Raw genomic sequence first — 17,831 nt, 5'->3', positions numbered from 1 at the left:
ATGACGATTTCAAACGTTCTTTTTTTTTTCTTCTCTTTCCTATGGGTATGGGAAAGATGGGGAGGGCAGGGGGTGAGTGGGGGGCGATCAAATTTACTCATTTTAAAGCTGTTCAAAATAACCATAGGCATTTGGGTAAATGGTAAATGAAATACGTAAGTAAACATGATAAGAAGAATTGTTTTTTCCAGGTCTGAGTAAACTCTCTAGCAAGTACCACCTTTCTTCTCTAGTGACCTCTTCTCCCCATCTCCTCTCTTCACCCCATCCCCTCTCTTCACCCCATACCCTCTCTTCTCCCCATCCCCTCTCTTCACCCCATCCCCTTTCTTCTCCCCATCCCCTCTCTTCTCCCCATCCCCTCTCTTCACCCCATCCCTTCTCTTCACCCCATCCCCTCTCTTCTCCCCATCCCCTCTCTTCACCCCATCCCCTCTCTTCTCCCCATCCCCTCTCTTCACCCCATCCCTTCTCTTCTCCCCATCCCCTCTCTTCACCCCATCCCCTCTCTTCTCCCCATCCCCTCTCTTCACTCCATCCCCTCTCTTCTCCCCATCCCCTCTCTTCACCCCATCCCCTCTCTTCTCCCCATCCCCTCTCTTCACCCCATCCCTTCTCTTCTCCCCATCCTCTCTCTTCCTATCTCCTCTCTTTCTCATCGTACCATCTTGTACACATCTGACAATAGTTTCTCCTAAAAATGTGCATTATTTGAAACTTACGGATCATCACCATCACTCATATAACTATAAAATACAACTTTGACAAATTTGTAACATCTCTGATTGCTTTACTGGCGGAATTTGGTACTTTCAACAACAAACAAACAAACAATAAAAAGGACTAAATTTTTTTTTTAAAAAGAAGGCCAAAAAAAAAACATTTTGGTACATTTGCTCTTTACTCAAGATGCAGACCAACATTTCCTCACATCTGAATTAACAAAACTACGAATTGTACGACGCTAGAGATGAAGTTTAAAAAATAATAATAAAAAAACACGTTGTGGTCCGTTGACAGCCTTTATTAAAAAAAATTTGTGGCGAGGTTGTCGACGCATGTATCAGAGCGATTAATACCACCTGTACTTGTTGCAGCGATAGTACATTAGCCTAGTACCTCTATATATATTTCTCGGCTAATCGTGAGTGTCGCATGCGAGGTCAAGCACCTACTCCCACAGGGTCACGTAGCGATGGAAGAAAAAAAGGACTTTGTGCATGCCCGACAACAGAAAAGTACCAGTGAACCCGATGGTACGACGTGTACGGTATGGTGTGGTATGCAAAATGCACAGTGAAATATGAAATTTTGGATTTTTGGATTTTTGGTGTTACGACAAAGTTTTTCATAACTTTTCTTGCCCCCCTCCCCTCCCCCCTCTTTGTTTTCTTTAATAGGCTACAGTAAGTTTATCAATGCATGATACATGTATTGGAATAGCGACCCATGCATGCTGTACTGTACCACCAGAGCCTGGTTCACTTTTGTGTAAGATTTCTAAGTGCATTCTTTTTCCCCAAAATAAAACATAAAAAGATCAATAGGAGCGTGTGATGATAAAAATTAAAGATTAAGTTTGTAAGGATTTCACCTCTGGTATACCTCCCTCCTCCCCCTCCCCCCTCCTTTCTTCTCCCTCTTCCCTTAATCCCCATCCCATTGCCATTAATATTAAAATGAAGTTAGAATTTCTTGGGGAAAGTGAAGGATGCACGAATCCTGACATTATGATATTACAGTGTTAGAATGTAAAGCATACCTACAGTACATGAATAACAAGCAGTTTTATGAGAATTTTTTTTATTAAAAACAGAACCTCAGTAGTTCATATTTTAATACCTCAAGGATTTAACAAACAAAAAAAAATAGATTTGATGACTCCACATTGTTATCCTGCAACATATTTTCCATAAAACAAATGAACATTTGTTATTGAGAAATGGATGGTTTAGCAGCTGCTTCCCCAACCCTCGGGACCTCCCTCCCCTCCCCCTCCACCCACAAAACATGAAACCCCAAGAGATACGATAAATCTATCCTTTAGTTCTTATTTTCAAATCTGAATTGTTAACCATTATGAGGTCTGTTCTAAAGATTTATGTGAACTTTTGTTATAGAGGCCTCTTATGTCTTACTTAAGACATTCGACAAGACTTCCATAATTTATCACAAATCACCTGGAGCCTCTCCGCCAGTTTCTCCGTTTCCAAATTCGTTCGGAGTGACAAATTTTTTCGTCCGTCCCTGTTCGCTGAAAGGTGTGACAAATAATTCATATCCTACTATATTATTTATATCTGATACATTAAATATGTATACAAAGAATTCCTGCAATTTGTCTTTGTCCATGAATTGTGGAGGAAAATATGAACAACTGTTTCCTCGTGGACATGGTGAAAATAACTTGACAGAAATGAACCAGCTGAATTTTCCTTGAAGCTGGGGTCCGTGGAATTCCAGATCCGACATAGTCCGGCCGATCGTTAGTTATATTGGGAGGAAGATCATTGGAAATTGCCCAAAATTTTAGGAAAACTGTCAAAGTTTTTTTTGTTGAAATTCTAGATCAATGGAATTATTCTCAAAATGGAGGAGAGTTAAATGCCATTTAAGTCAGTGTCTCAGAGATATGAAATGCTTTGGCAGGGGGAGTGATTGGGTCAGTGACATGCACAGGATTTCAGGGAAGGGGGGCAGACTGGGGGGAAGGGGGCCAAATTTCCCTGTGACTGATTTTGTGGAGGGGTTGAAGGCAGATCAAACCTTTTTTCACATTTTTTGATGGCTGTTGGCATGGGATCACTGAATGTGTCTCTCCTTGTAAGCAGGAGGGTTGCTTGTCGGGGGGTCTGTACATCTTGTTCAAGGTTAAGTTAGTAACGTATCATAAAATATTGACTGAAAACATGTCAATGCATCATTACTGACCGATCTTCCTTTAAGAGTAAGTGAAACATCCGAATGTTTGTGTTATCACAAAAGATATTTATGTCATTGGGATTAAATTTACATAGACCTTTTTGCTGGTGATCGTTGAAGGTTGAATGTTAACAAAACATATCAAGACATATTGAAAATACTGAGTTTGTGTATAAAATATCAATATCTCTTTCTATCTCTTGAGTACTGAAGAAGTGTTTTCTCAAACTCTCTACTCGGTATCTTGGTTAAAATAGATTAAAATCACTATTTCAACCATTTACAAGCTCAGTTTATTATCTAATAATGTTTAAAAATCCCACCACTTTTTTTCATTATTTTTTTTTTATTTATTAAACTTGGTTAGATTAGAGAAGGGGCGGACTCAAGTTCATCTTTTGTCGATAATTTTATTTCTAAACCAGCCCAAATTTTTTTTTCTGGGGATTTGAAATGATTTTGCATATTTTATCAGGATGGTACTTCTGTAAATCTAGGGTTGGCTAATCACCAAAAGGTAAAACCGTCGATCCGTTGAGCAACGGAATTTGGGAGATGAAAATTAGTTTCACATTTTAATATATATACTGTACTACCTTGGCAAAAAATAAAATAAATAATAACCTTTCAGTACTTGACCTCCTGGGTGTTTGTGAAAAAGGAGTCTCATGAATTTATTCATCCACCCAATTGGATTGGACCGCTCCGAAACCGTTTATTGCCGGTAACACCATCGATTGTGAAAATTCTAACACTTGTGATTCTCGTGTACCGGACGCCCTTCCGTGCTCATAAATAATACTGCTTCAAGTTATTAAAGTCCGTGACTTCAACGCCTCCGTGTGTAAAGGTGTCATCAAACCGATGCCGTTCGAAGCAGGTTTGGTCTGTTATAAACTTCCCTAGGATGGATACACACGTACGGCGTTTCGTCGGGTGATTGGAAATTCATGGTAAAAAGATGTGGTCTGTGTTAGTCTCCAGATGTCATTTGTGAACCAAATGTCTTAATTTGACTTTAGAAAGTTTCCCCAATTTTTATCATTTTTTTTATACATTTTATGAAACGCTTACAGTTTGCTCATGGTACCGTATAGTTAGTGGGCTTTTATAGGAGATGAATTACGAAACAGAGAAGACAAAATTAAATTTTGTCAGAATAGAAACGGTGAACTTTAGAAACCGAGAAAATTCAATTTGAGGACAAAGGGCAGTCCCAAAGTTTCCAGTAAAATGTACTTCTTTGTTGCACTGCAAAGTTGGACAACATGAGTGTTTTCATCAGATCGTTTTGTCGGAAAGAATCATAAGGCAAGAGTAACAGATGAGTCTTTCTTGTTAGTAATGAGATGGGGGGGGGGGGGTGTCCCTGATTGTAATTTAGGGAATACAGCTCTCACAGCCACCAACTTTAGTCCTCTGTTCTGTAAAACGAGAGGGAACTTACCAAAGTTGTTACATTGACGAAAGAACTACCCAGTGAATTTCAGGTTTTATTATTATTATTAGTAACTTTTTTTTATGTCTTTCTTGAACCCTCCTGCAAGTTTTGCTCATTCAAACTAGATAAGCAGGTATCTCTAAGTAACTGTCCGCTACGTGAAAAGCAAAGCAACCCAGAATGCAGGTAGTGTTTGTACTTTTCAAATCAGTATGTCGGCTTCATCAAACAGGTTAGCTACTTTATTAGAATGTAATTATGCATATTCATGACCTGCATCAGTAGGCCAATCATCTAGCTCAGTTTCTATGGTAGCTTGGAGAAATGGGTCAGATAATACTGTTGCAGTTATGTATTGGATATGACATGAATTGCAATTCAGTTCACCAGCCATGTATTAACAGTGCTCGGTACCTACGGTACGCATTCGAGAAATGGGTTTATAGCTAGTTGTGGAAATGAATATTCATGAATCATGAATTGCGTAAGTTCAAGCCAGTCGTGTACTTTTTATCTAAACGAGCCGACTGACCTTGATTAAGGATAGACTGGTAGTGCAGCATCTACGGTGAGCTTCATTTAGTAGGTTAGCTATTTATCTTATGTATATTCATTAGTTGCATGAGTCAGCCAGTACGCTATGGTGTACATATGGCCATGTCTACACAACAGTTGGCCATTGAAGTGAGTTGTTAATGAGTTTCAAACATCTTAATTGTTGTGTACTCTTGCTGCATTTAACTGCACACTTGTTGGGTTAAGTGAGTCTGTTGACAAATTCAGCTTAACCAGCTCTTTGAAAGTGTTCCATACGGTAAACTGTCTTGGCGAGTTTATAATCCCTCCCAAGATGTGAATAATCCCTCCCAAGATGGGTGTAATCCCTCCCAAGATGGGTGTAATCCCTCCCAAAATGGGTGTAATCACTCCCAAGATGGGTGTAATCACTCCCAAGATTTGTGTAGTCACTCCCAAGATGTGTGTAATCACTCCCGAGATGTGTGTAATCACTCCCGAGATGGGTGTAATCCCTCCCAAGATGGGTGTAATCACTCCCAAGATGTGTGTCATCACTCCCAAGATGTGTGTAGTCACTCCCGAGATTTGTGTAATCACTCCCAAGATGGGTGTAATCCCTCCCAAGATGGGTGTAATCCCTCCCAAGATGTGTATATTCAGGCTCAAGATGTGTGTAATCAGGCTCAAGATGTGTGTAATCAGGCTCAAGATGTGTGTAATCACTCCCAAGATGTGTGTAGTCACTCCCAAGATGTGTGTTATCACTCCCAAGATGTCCCTAAGAGCATTGCACATACCCTGTTTTTTGTTTTGGTTTTGATTTTTTGGGGGGGGGGGGGGGTTTGGGGACGAAATCAGTTTCTGGTTGGATTTTACACTTTAGAATACTGTATGTCTTAGTTGTCATTTTCATGTATTTAAAACGCAATGAGACCTCAGTGGCATGTTTTACATGTTCTCAAAGATAACTTACAAGTTTACATCTTCTTTCGGGATTCATCTATATATTTTATTATGTTATTTGTTATGTTTTTGTGCTTAGAATGGTTCGGTGACAATGAGCGGGGTGATGCTCAAAGAACAGCAATCAAAAAAGTAAAACACAGTGTGTTTTGCAGATGAATTTTGGGAAAGGTGAAAATGCGAGACATTTCAATATATAAAACATTTGTAGTTTTATTCTCGGAGAAAGAAAATTAAAAAAAGGAAGAAGACTTTTTGACATGAAAGACACGTACCTCGACCATGTCATGTGACTTTGATACATACTATTAAATGTAATCCTAAGGAGGCATGAAATTTTGTAAAAAATTTATGAAAGTATGCTTTTGGATTTCATTCCTAACGCGGCTGCTCGTTTCATTGTTATTTTTTTTTTTTTTTCCCGTCAGGTATGGTCGAAGATTACAATCCACCGTTCCATGACAAAGTGCCAAGCGATCCTAGTTTTGAAGATATGCGGAAGGTAGTGTGTGTGGACCAGTGCAGGCCCACTCTACCTAACAGATGGTCAACTGACCAAGTAAGTTCAAGACCCCCCCAACTCCCCCCCCCACCCGCCCCACCGATTGCTCGGATAGGAAAGGTGAATTTTTATAGCATTATAAGCATTTGCCAAAAGGAGTAAAGAGTGATTGTTTTGTTGTTGTTGAAATTTTGCTCTTTAGATTTGCTTTATATTATACTAGATATTAAGGGCATCCAGGCATCCAGACTAATTAACCTTCATTTGGTGAAAGCTACTCGAGGCGATCTATCTCAGTATGATTAATTGCTAACTAAACATGAGTGATCCAAGGTAGTTTGGATACAAAAAATGTAAAAAAATGAAGCGACCAAGCTTGCAAGAGTTTGCTTCAATGTAGCGTAACTCATCTAATCTTTCAATGTACATCTCTCTTTGCTGAATTTAACATCGCAGCTGCCATTACAAAATTGGAGAATGGTGAAAACACGGACTTTAGCTTCAGCGAGAAACAAATGAGTCTGGCATAAAAGTGCAGCCAAGTTTGGGGGGGCGCTCCTGTTCACAGTTGTCAGGGGGGTTCAACAAACTGCTTCTGGGTTTGCACAGGATTCTTGATAAAGTGAAGCATTGCAGTCTATGATGTGACAATGGAAAGATAACTTTTAGATAGTCAGAAATGTTTGTATGCCTGATTTGCCAAAGTTTAAGAAATCTTTCAATGCCAGTTCAGGTTCTGAAGATATTTCTGTTTCAAAACTATGCTGAATCTCTGGATTGCACTATATTGACGAAGAATCCGGTCTCCTCGGTGCAGTACTAAATGTGAATGTAAATCTATTGTTCTAGAAATTCTGATAACTCAATTGAAACATGTTCTTTATTAAACTTCATATCAACAACACCGAACAAGCTTGGATTACATTCATCACCATTTTGTTCTTGGCAAATTTGTCAATAAAATTGGGTTATAGATGAGGCCTTAACAAAAAGTAGTCTGTTTTGGTATGTTGCATCCGTGGAACTCTAACTAAGCTTAGAGGTTTTTTTAATAGAATAGACTTAGCAGTCCAGCCCCTTTCATTGTCGAGCCTCACGGTCATTTTCTCAAGAAGTAATAGCTTCATTGAAATGCAACCTGGTTAGAAAACCATTTTTTTTTTTTTATGTCTCCAACTGTCCGCAAATGTATCAAAGTCGAATTCTGTGCCTACGAGGTCCACCTCTGTTAATCATGAATCATTTTTTTATTTTTTTATTTTTTTTTAAGGTTTTGTAAAGCGTCTAGAGGCCTTTTGGTGTTTGGCACTATATTAAGAACTTATTTATAATTTTATTATATACGTCTCCTTTAAGACTTAATTGTAAGGTACGAACATTGTTGCGATCTGTCGTTGCCATCACTAAACCAGAGCCGCTCGCTTATCTGTTTTTTTTGCAGACGTTGACTACTCTAGCTAAACTCATGAGGGAGTGTTGGTGCCAGGCCGCCTCCTCCAGACACACCTCCTTACGGGTCAAGAAGACACTCATCAAGATTTCACAGTGCTGCCAGACGTTTTCCAAGATGGACATGGAGAACGATCGCATCATCGTCTGAGGAAGAAATGTCTTAGAGAAACAAAACTCTCGCGTAGAAAGTGATATATATCCGTCGGGTGGTTCGTTCCAAGGTCGTCCGACCAGAGGCCTTCGACGCACATAGTTGCCAAATACTCGGGACCTTCCGGGCGGAGTTCCGTGGGACACAGACTTTTCCTTGGATGCTGTCACCGAGACGACGACCATGACAGATTCTAAGCCTGCAGTTGTTTTTGTGTGGCCCAATGATACTCATTTGTGATCGCCTTAGGAACAGGGTGTGGACTCTACAAGGCCCTCTGTGGACGTTCCCTCTGTGGACAGTCCCCTCTGTGGAACTGTGCACGTCCCTCTAAAAGCTGCCAGTGGGGGGAAGGAGTCACTGCCACTGTAAACTAGCTTTAATCGTCAACACACATTGAGACAATGGTTCCCAATGCAGCAGAGATTTTTGGCAAAATAGGATAACCACAGTCTGGTCACGTCCCTTGCTGGGATTGAGTGCCTAGGCAATTACATTTAACTGGGCCTTGAAAAGCCCTGGCCATTTCAATTTGGATAAAACACTTCCCTTTTCAAAACCAGGTCAAATGGATACCCCCCAATCTCAGTTTTGGTAAAGCCATTGTTATCTCAGTACTGGTAGTTACATACTCCACTGTCATCAGAACATTACAATGAAGAACTGGTTTTCTCCTGAATCTCTCTATTTAGTCATATTTAAGCTTGGTTTTTTTGGGGGGGGGGGGCAGAGGGGTACAGTTTGCTTCTTTATAAGCAAAAGATAGCAACAGACTGGTTTCGGTCCGTGTTTTTTCACTGTGCTCATTCTCTGAGAAGCGGAAAAAGAAAACAGAAGAATTCAAGCTAGAAGTATCTATTTTATGCTTTATAATAGAGTGCATAATGTTACCTATTATTTACTGAAAAACAGATGTCTTAATCTGTTTTGGAAAAATATCAATTTGTCCTTATCATACAATACATAATGGTTACCCTATCATTTACTGAAAGAGATGTTTAAAAGCCTGCTGGATAGGTAGAATTTAATTTGTGTTTATAATAATACAGTACACTATGCTACCTATTATTTACTGAAAAAGATCTTTTGGCTGACCGAAGAAGAGGTATTTCTGGGTTTTCTACCGGACATACATATAAACCGTCCGTCATCGGAGAATGGTGAATTAAGTTTGATACATCATCCATCTCCCAAACAATGAAAAGAAACCATGAAAAGAAACAATGAAACGAAACAATGAAACGAAACAATGAAAAGAAACAATGAAAAGAAACAATGAAACGAAACAATGAAAAGACAGGCAAGAAGTAAAAACAATTGTTTTTCTTTAAATTCTCAGATACCCAGAAATATTATTCGTCATGGAATCATTTTGGAAAGTATTAAGCCCTTTTTGAATCGTCTCAGGAGTAGATTTTTATGATAGCAAAAGAGGGAACAAGACACCTTCGATATACCGGTCATTAAACTTAATTCATAAATGTGGGGTAGTTGCTTTTTAAGGAGTGTTTTGAAACAAATCTTTTTTGAAAAACAAGTGAGGAGGAATTCAAGAAGTGGTTTTTTGAATATTTAGTTGTTGGTCAAACCAGTTCAGTACTAAGAAAGATTGTGTTTCCAATACTGTGTTGGTAAAAAGGAACCAATTTGTGAGAGACACTACATCTTTGTGGACATAATTGTCATTTCTTGAAAACCATTCTATTTGGCATTATTCCCCGAGGGGGACTCAGAATTGGTTGGAAAGGGCAAAAGGGATGATAGTTCAGGGAAGGAACTGTCAAAAGGGTTATTTCTAACATGTATGTGAAAAAGATGACAGAACACGCTAAGAACACACATAGATCTAGCAATATCTACCTCCATAAACTTATCTTCACAACTCCCAAACTTTACATTTTTTTGTTTTTATTATTATTATTATTATTATTAATTTTTTAAAGAAAATCTGTTGTGAATATCTTTCTGCTCCTTCACACTGTGAATATTCAGTAGTACACAGTGTGAAATATTCATTATCTTTGGACAATTTTTTTTTTTTTTTTTTTTTTTTTTTTTTTTCTCTCGATGAGATTGACTGTATATACATGTGCTGACCTTAATTTTTGTAATAGAGGATATTTAGTCACTTCATAATTCATAAAAATAAAATGAAAAAAATCCATATAAATAATAACAGTGACAGATAAACTGTAGAGTTTCGCTGCCATTGCTTTAGTATTATTGTTATTGTTGTTATCATTATTATAATTATTATTAGTTTTATTGTTAATAATGTTATTATATCATAATAATTATTATTATTGTTGTTATCATTACAAAAATATTACTACTACTGTTGTCAATATTATTTTCAATTCTTGTAAGGTGCTATTATTAGACAAACTGTATTATTTTTTGTTCTTTTAATGCAAAAAGAAAAAAAGTCAGATTTTTTCATTTGATAATATTACTTACGAGTTGTTATTCACTGTTATTTTTATAAGTTTCCGAAAGTGTTTGTGGGTGTTCAACTTTAAGGAGCGATCTAAGTAATGTCTCGCCCACCGTACCTGAAATAATCTAAACTGACATTTCATGACACCAACAAGTGTGGTGTCATGTCACAACACCAACAAGTACCTATATATACAACCCTTGTATTGATTGCAGTTGTATCAGCAATGCGTATTCTTGGTTGCATATTTGGTGAAAAATTGTTGGCTTGCAATCTATTGCATTTTAACGTTTGTAACCCCCATCCTTGAGGATTCAACGAATACCCTGTGAATTTAAATCCTCATTGGGAACTCTATCTACATAACCTAGTGTGTCTGTCAAAATATCGTTCCCAACATGGTCGCTGTTGGAAGTAACATTTGTCAAATAATGGAGACCCTTTACCAACAGGTAAAATTGTCAAATTTTGCCAGATATATAAAACGAGGAGTCGAGGACTACAAGTTAAGCTCGGCTGATAAAGACTGATTATAAAGAATCAAAAATTAAAGTTGCTTCGATAATAGTCTAAAAGTATCAAACAAAGACCTGTCAGAAGAAAAGATTGAACTACTTTAAAGTTGCGCACCATTTTCAGTTTCTTTCACTTACTGTAATAGCCCCACACATGTGACTTCTTGTGGTGGTGCTGCTACCTGGATATTACTCTGTATCTGAAGTTACGTCCCCTCCACCCTCCCCCCCCCCCCCCCCCGTGGTCAACACCCCTTTTCCTCAACCCCCTCCATGCCCTTCATCGTATCTGCCTTCTAATATTCACTTTTATCGTATCCATATCAAGTCATGGAATAGATATAACATCTTACTGTGTGCCATTGTTAATGCTCTAACACACGGCTACCTGATGATGATCATAATATCGTATTTTGTATTACGTTCGCTTCGTTTCCCTTTCGTTTCCCTCATTGTTTAGATATTCTGGTACAGCTTTGGATTTTCCAGATAGTTGCCAAGCCAAGATAAATAAAGCTGGTACCTTTTTAATTTGTCGTTATCTCTCCCTACCTGGCAATTATTGACTGATCAGTTGACAACAACCAGTCCTCTCCACAATGGTCTATATTTGCACGACTGGAAATGATCATCAAATCACAAATCTATAAATCCTGAGAAATAGTCGTTACAACATAGAAGGAAATTCGTTTGATAGCAATGGGTGGATCCAGGGGGGTAGTGTGGGGGAAGGATACCCCCTCCCCCTCTTTTCAATCTCACACGGAAAAAAAATAACTGTTATTAGCACGACATTATTAATAGCCTAAATATATCTCAGAATGTGCACCACTTCATATATTAATGTTCAACTTTGTCTGGAGGGCCATCCCCCGTACCCCCACACCCTCCAATATATTGGAGGCAGCTTCAACAGCATCAGGGGCACACCCTCCCCCTGCCCCCCTTTTCTCATTCATTACATCTCATTACTCATTACTTTTGTTGATGTATATTAAATGCTGATCCAAGACCCCACCATTAAATTCACTACGCTGGCAACTCAAGTGGCAAATACATTCATCATGTGAAACGTTATTGTATGATTTGCCCCTTTAAGATTTCCTTCTGGCACAGAAGAACATCTCTTATCAGGAAGATACTGTACTTGTTTCAAGTGTTTGGTTTCTTGTTCACTAAGTGTTTGGTTTCTTGCGCGTTTTTTTCTGTAAAAATGTGTGGGTAGGCTTCGTTAGGCATTCAGTGGGTAGGTTCTTCCGTACTAAGGCAGTTAATGTACAACTATAGTTGCCTCTCTTTTTGTACAAGAATAATGACTACGTGGATTTTTTTATTTTTATTTATGACTGAATTTTCGTTGTTATTAATGGAATTAAAGACTTTTTTTTACAAAGATCTAGGAATGAAATCAACCAACGTTTTCTTGATCAAGTGCTAGCCACTCATGTGGAATGTGTCTAAATAGGATATCCAGTCCTTTGTTATTGCAAATGGTTTGAATTTGACGCAGACTGGATCCTGCCAATCAACATTATATTTCTTTTCTTTTATTATGTAAGCAGATTACTTCCACTGCCATGATGAAAAAGAATTTGTTTCCAAGTAATTTCACTTGCGAGTAGGACATTGTGATGTTAGCCTACGGAGGCCATATAGTGAACATTTTCTAGTTGATTCAGCACGGCGTTTTCTATTTTGTTCATTGTATAGTCTATGCCGCATCTACCACGTACCCAGACAACGGCCTTAAACGGTCACCCGTTTTTTTTCGTGTATCGGTCAGATGTTAACCGTTGCAGGAAGGAACTTGTAAAAATGAAAAAAAAAGGTTATAAACATGACCTCACTCCCAATAGGTCACGGTCAGAACAAGGGTGCAAGCAACTTGTATTTATACCATCTGCAAGACATTCTCTGACCATTTGCTCGTTCACTTCTTCCAAAAGCAACACCTGTGAAAAAACATTAAAAAACGCATCACTCCTTTACTGTATCTCTGAAAGAGATGTGAACATTTAAGAAATTTTCTCGTCAGTATTTTTGTGTTTGTTATATCATTATTAATGTTTGCTAGAAACAGTTTTTCACTTTGTTAATCTTCATTGACAAAGTGAAAACGTGTATAACCATCTAACCCGAGCACGCTAACGGCTTTACGTGACTAATATAAGCAATCACTTCATTAACAATTAATGAATTCCATTAATTTGCCAGGGCTCCTTCGTTAGTTTCTGCTCGGCGATATCCGGTGGTCAGTTCAAGCTACCAAGCTTGGCTTTGATGTCGATAGGACTGGATGATATGTTTTTGAGGAAGTACTTATTTAGGCGTTAAGTTTTCCAACTGGGAACTATAGAAGAACGTTAATCTAGGTCAAACTGTTAATGGGAGGAAGCAAGGCATTGTGATCTCAATTGAAGTAATGCGCAACATCTAACAGAGAAAATTCCCTTTGTCTTAGAGTTTTATCGGGTTCCGAACCAGTCCTAGCTCTGGTGTATGCACAGCGAATGCAAAATTTCAAAGCTGACATTGTGTCGAGGTTGTCACAAACTGATGCAGGACCGTGGCTTGGTCGGAGCACAGGGGACGTGTTCCCCTCCACCCCTTCCCCATGTACAGACTACTGTGCCCTCCCCCCCCCCCCAACCATCTGCAATTCCGTCATTTTTACAAAATCTATATGATGTGAAAGTGCCCCTTACAGAACTGAACGTACCCTTCTTGAATTTCCGATATATGGGCCACAGGTCGGGTTTTCAGCAGAAAGCTTAAATAATGGAGTTCACACCTCCAGATGTAGAGTATATCACTCCAAGACCACTGTTTATTACGCTTGAACGACTTCAGAGTTGGCTTCCTTTGCAGAGTGCCAGGCTCGTAGCCAAGGGGGCGAAGGGGCAGCCCCCCCCCCCTTGAGCATATTTTTATTTATTTTAAAAAAAATTTATGATATCGCTAGTAATTTCAAACGAGAAAATGCTAAGATGTAACTTACAAAGCCTGGGAAGTGCCATTTCCAGCGATCTGGGAGGCATTTTCAGCCAAAATTCACTTGTACGCTTCGCGCCCATTATGGTGGCGCTACGCTTAGATAGTTTGCAATGCCGTATCTACGGCTCTGATATTTTGCCTGCATGTTCGCCCCTCCCTTGCAGAGTGCTTAAATATTATGTTACTGTTCCAAAGAAAGATAATCTTCTTGATGCTACAAAACAAAATAGCAAATGTTTAATAATGAGTTAATTAGACCACCTTTGTTTATAAACGTCAAAATTGTATCTTAAACCCTTTGTTGTAAATATGTGGGTATATCATTTGTTTGGGTATGTACACTGTACCTGACTAGCCAGGCAGCTACCAGTAAAACATTTGTAATCAAATAAACAATTAAGAAAGAAAGTTTCATTGTTGTTGTGAATTTCTTGTCTATCAGTAGATAAGGTTGCTTTTGTAACCAAGCAACAAGCCCCATAAGAATGACAGTAACCAGGTTTGTCCGGATGTTAGCAGCTATAACTATCTGGTTGGCTGGTACAGGCAAACACACCAATATCAAGCAGGCATGCGGGATTTGTTGACATAACTTTGCTCCTACTAGGTGGATGACTGAGATCAACAGATGGTATGTGAAATTGTATATATATATATAAATATATATATTAGTAGTTATATATATATATATATATATCTTAGTAGTTATATATATATATATATATATATATATATATATATATATATATATATATGAAAATCGTTATGAGTTGGAAAATCAAGAACAGTGAAAAAACCTTCAGCCTCCACCGGGATTCGAACCACGGGCCTCCCGCTCTGTACGCGGACACCCTAACCACTAGGCTATGGACGCTGATTGTATGTCCAGAGGTTCGAAACCGGTAAGGAAGATCGTAATTCCACTGTAGGCGTTTGTCACCTATATCGAACAATACTAGTTCTGTTTTTGGTGACATATTTTGCCCTACTCTAGAGATCAAACATGATGCTATCCAACTCGAAAATCATTTGTGATTCCTAAAGCCGGATCTCGAAAGAGATACTTTGAACAGACTTTATGTTAATGCAATGGAGGTAAACGACAAAGGCAAATGAATATATATAAATGAAAATCGTAATGAGTTGGAAAATCAAGAACAGTGAAAAACTTTCAGCCTCCACCGGGATTCGAACCACGGGCCTCCCGCTCTGTACGCGGACACCCTAACCACTAGGCTATGGACGCTGATTGTATGTCCAGAGGTTCGAAACCGGTAAGGAAGATCGTAATTCCACTGTAGGCGTTTGTCACCTATATCGAACAATACTAGTTCTGTTTTTGGTGACATATTTTGCCCTACTCTAGAGATCAAACATGATGCTATCCAACTCGAAAATCATTTGTGATTCCTAAAGCCGGATCTCGAAAGAGATACTTTGAACAGACTTTATGTTAATGCAATGGAGGTAAGCGACAAAGGCAAATGAATATATATAAATGAAAATCGTAATGAGTTGGAAAATCAAGAACAGTGAAAAAACTTTCAGCCTCCACCGGGATTCGAACCACGGGCCTCCCGCTCTGTACGCGGACACCCTAACCACTAGGCTATGGACGCTGATTGTATGTCCAGAGGTTCGAAACCGGTAAGGAAGATCGTAATTCCACTGTAGGCGTTTGTCACCTATATCGAACAATACTAGTTCTGTTTTTGGTGACATATTTTGCCCTACTCTAGAGATCAAACATGATGCTATCCAACTCGAAAATCATTTGTGATTCCTAAAGCCGGATCTCGAAAGAGATACTTTGAACAGACTTTATGTTAATGCAATGGAGGTAAACGACAAAGGCAAATGAATATATATAAATGAAAATCGTAATGAGTTGGAAAATCAAGAACAGTGAAAAAACTTTCAGCCTCCACCGGGATTCGAACCACGGGCCTCCCGCTCTGTACGCGGACACCCTAACCACTAGGCTATGGACGCTGATTGTATGTCCAGAGGTTCGAAACCGGTAAGGAAGATCGTAATTCCACTGTAGGCGTTTGTCACCTATATCGAACAATACTAGTTCTGTTTTTGGTGACATATTTTGCCCTACTCTAGAGATCAAACATGATGCTATCCAACTCGAAAATCATTTGTGATTCCTAAAGCCGGATCTCGAAAGAGATACTTTGAACAGACTTTATGTTAATGCAATGGAGGTAAACGACAAAGGCAAATGAATATATATAAATGAAAATCGTAATGAGTTGGAAAATCAAGAACAGTGAAAAAACTTTCAGCCTCCACCGGGATTCGAACCACGGGCCTCCCGCTCTGTACGCGGACACCCTAACCACTAGGCTATGGACGCTGATTGTATGTCCAGAGGTTCGAAACCGGTAAGGAAGATCGTAATTCCACTGTAGGCGTTTGTCACCTATATCGAACAATACTAGTTCTGTTTTTGGTGACATATTTTGCACTACTCTAGAGATCAAACATGATGCTATCCAACTCGAAAATCATTTGTGATTCCTAAAGCCGGATCTCGAAAGAGATACTTTGAACAGACTTTATGTTAATGCAATGGAGGTAAGCGACAAAGGCAAATGAATATATATAAATGAAAATCGTAATGAGTTGGAAAATCAAGAACAGTGAAAAAACTTTCAGCCTCCACCGGGATTCGAACCACGGGCCTCCCGCTCTGTACGCGGACACCCTAACCACTAGGCTATGGACGCTGATTGTATGTCCAGAGGTTCGAAACCGGTAAGGAAGATCGTAATTCCACTGTAGGCGTTTGTCACCTATATCGAACAATACTAGTTCTGTTTTTGGTGACATATTTTGCCCTACTCTAGAGATCAAACATGATGCTATCCAACTCGAAAATCATTTGTGATTCCTAAAGCCGGATCTCGAAAGAGATACTTTGAACAGACTTTATGTTAATGCAATGGAGGTAAACGACAAAGGCAAATGAATATATATAAATGAAAATCGTAATGAGTTGGAAAATCAAGAACAGTGAAAAACTTTCAGCCTCCACCGGGATTCGAACCACGGGCCTCCCGCTCTGTACGCGGACACCCTAACCACTAGGCTATGGACGCTGATTGTATGTCCAGAGGTTCGAAACCGGTAAGGAAGATCGTAATTCCACTGTAGGCGTTTGTCACCTATATCGAACAATACTAGTTCTGTTTTTGGTGACATATTTTGCCCTACTCTAGAGATCAAACATGATGCTATCCAACTCGAAAATCATTTGTGATTCCTAAAGCCGGAAAATTAGTCTATTTTCGGATTTAAGACGATCGATATCAGTGCTTCTTTATCATTAGCACTAGCAAACTTTACTATTTTTCTACTATATATATATATATATACATGTATATATATGTATATATATATATATATATATATGTATGTATATATTTGTATATATATATATGCATGCATATGTATATATGTATATATATACATAAATATACATATATATACATATATATATACATATATATATATATATATATACATATATATATATATATATATATACATATACATATATATATATATATATACATATATATATATATATATACATATACATATATATATATATATATATATATATATATATATATATATATATATATATATATATATATAACTTCCAGCCTTCACTGGGGTTCGAACCCGGGGCCTCCCGCTGTATATGCGGACACCCTAATATATTTGAACATCATGTTCTTAGTTCAAGCTAGCTTTCATATATTCCCAGCGTGGATTCAGTGGGGCCGGGTAGGGTCTGGTGGACCATGACTCGGTCACCTAATAGAAGGTTCTGGGTCGTGGGCCTAAAAATATGCAGGCCCCTACAGCGGCCTGCCCGCTTTCAGGTTTGAACTACTAAGAGACATGTATAACATAGA

The 17,831-nt window shown here is 38.6% G+C and overlaps 2 protein-coding genes across 2 annotated transcripts in view; one reads left to right on the top strand and one right to left on the bottom strand.

Annotated features, from left to right (window-relative positions):
* LOC139964938 (activin receptor type-1-like) overlaps positions 1 to 10,998 on the top strand; it is a 55,093-nt gene extending 44,095 nt beyond the window's left edge. The window contains exons 7-8 of the mRNA XM_071967032.1: positions 6,274 to 6,404; positions 7,789 to 10,998. Of these exons, the coding sequence (XP_071823133.1) occupies positions 6,274 to 6,404; positions 7,789 to 7,947 (290 nt within the window). The 3' untranslated portion in view covers positions 7,948 to 10,998. The remainder of the gene's footprint in view (positions 1 to 6,273; positions 6,405 to 7,788) is intronic.
* On the bottom strand, positions 9 to 6,267 carry LOC139964939 (uncharacterized). Its single transcript, XM_071967033.1, has one exon. It carries the CDS (start codon positions 657 to 659, stop codon positions 207 to 209), a length of 453 nt encoding a protein of 150 aa, XP_071823134.1. The 5' UTR covers positions 660 to 6,267; the 3' UTR covers positions 9 to 206.
* Positions 10,999 to 17,831: the final 6,833 nt, after the last annotated feature.

This window comes from Apostichopus japonicus, chromosome 23, assembly GCF_037975245.1.
Source record: "Apostichopus japonicus isolate 1M-3 chromosome 23, ASM3797524v1, whole genome shotgun sequence".
Classification (NCBI taxonomy): Eukaryota; Metazoa; Echinodermata; class Holothuroidea; order Aspidochirotida; family Stichopodidae; genus Apostichopus; species Apostichopus japonicus.
Note: the sequence above shows the minus strand (reverse complement) of the source record. Positions and strands in the feature narration are given on the sequence as shown.

Bases quoted from the DNA above. Each gene is read 5' to 3' on its own strand.
- LOC139964939 (XM_071967033.1), bottom strand. From the start codon at position 659: ATGAGAAAGAGAGGAGATAGGAAGAGAGAGGATGGGGAGAAGAGAAGG.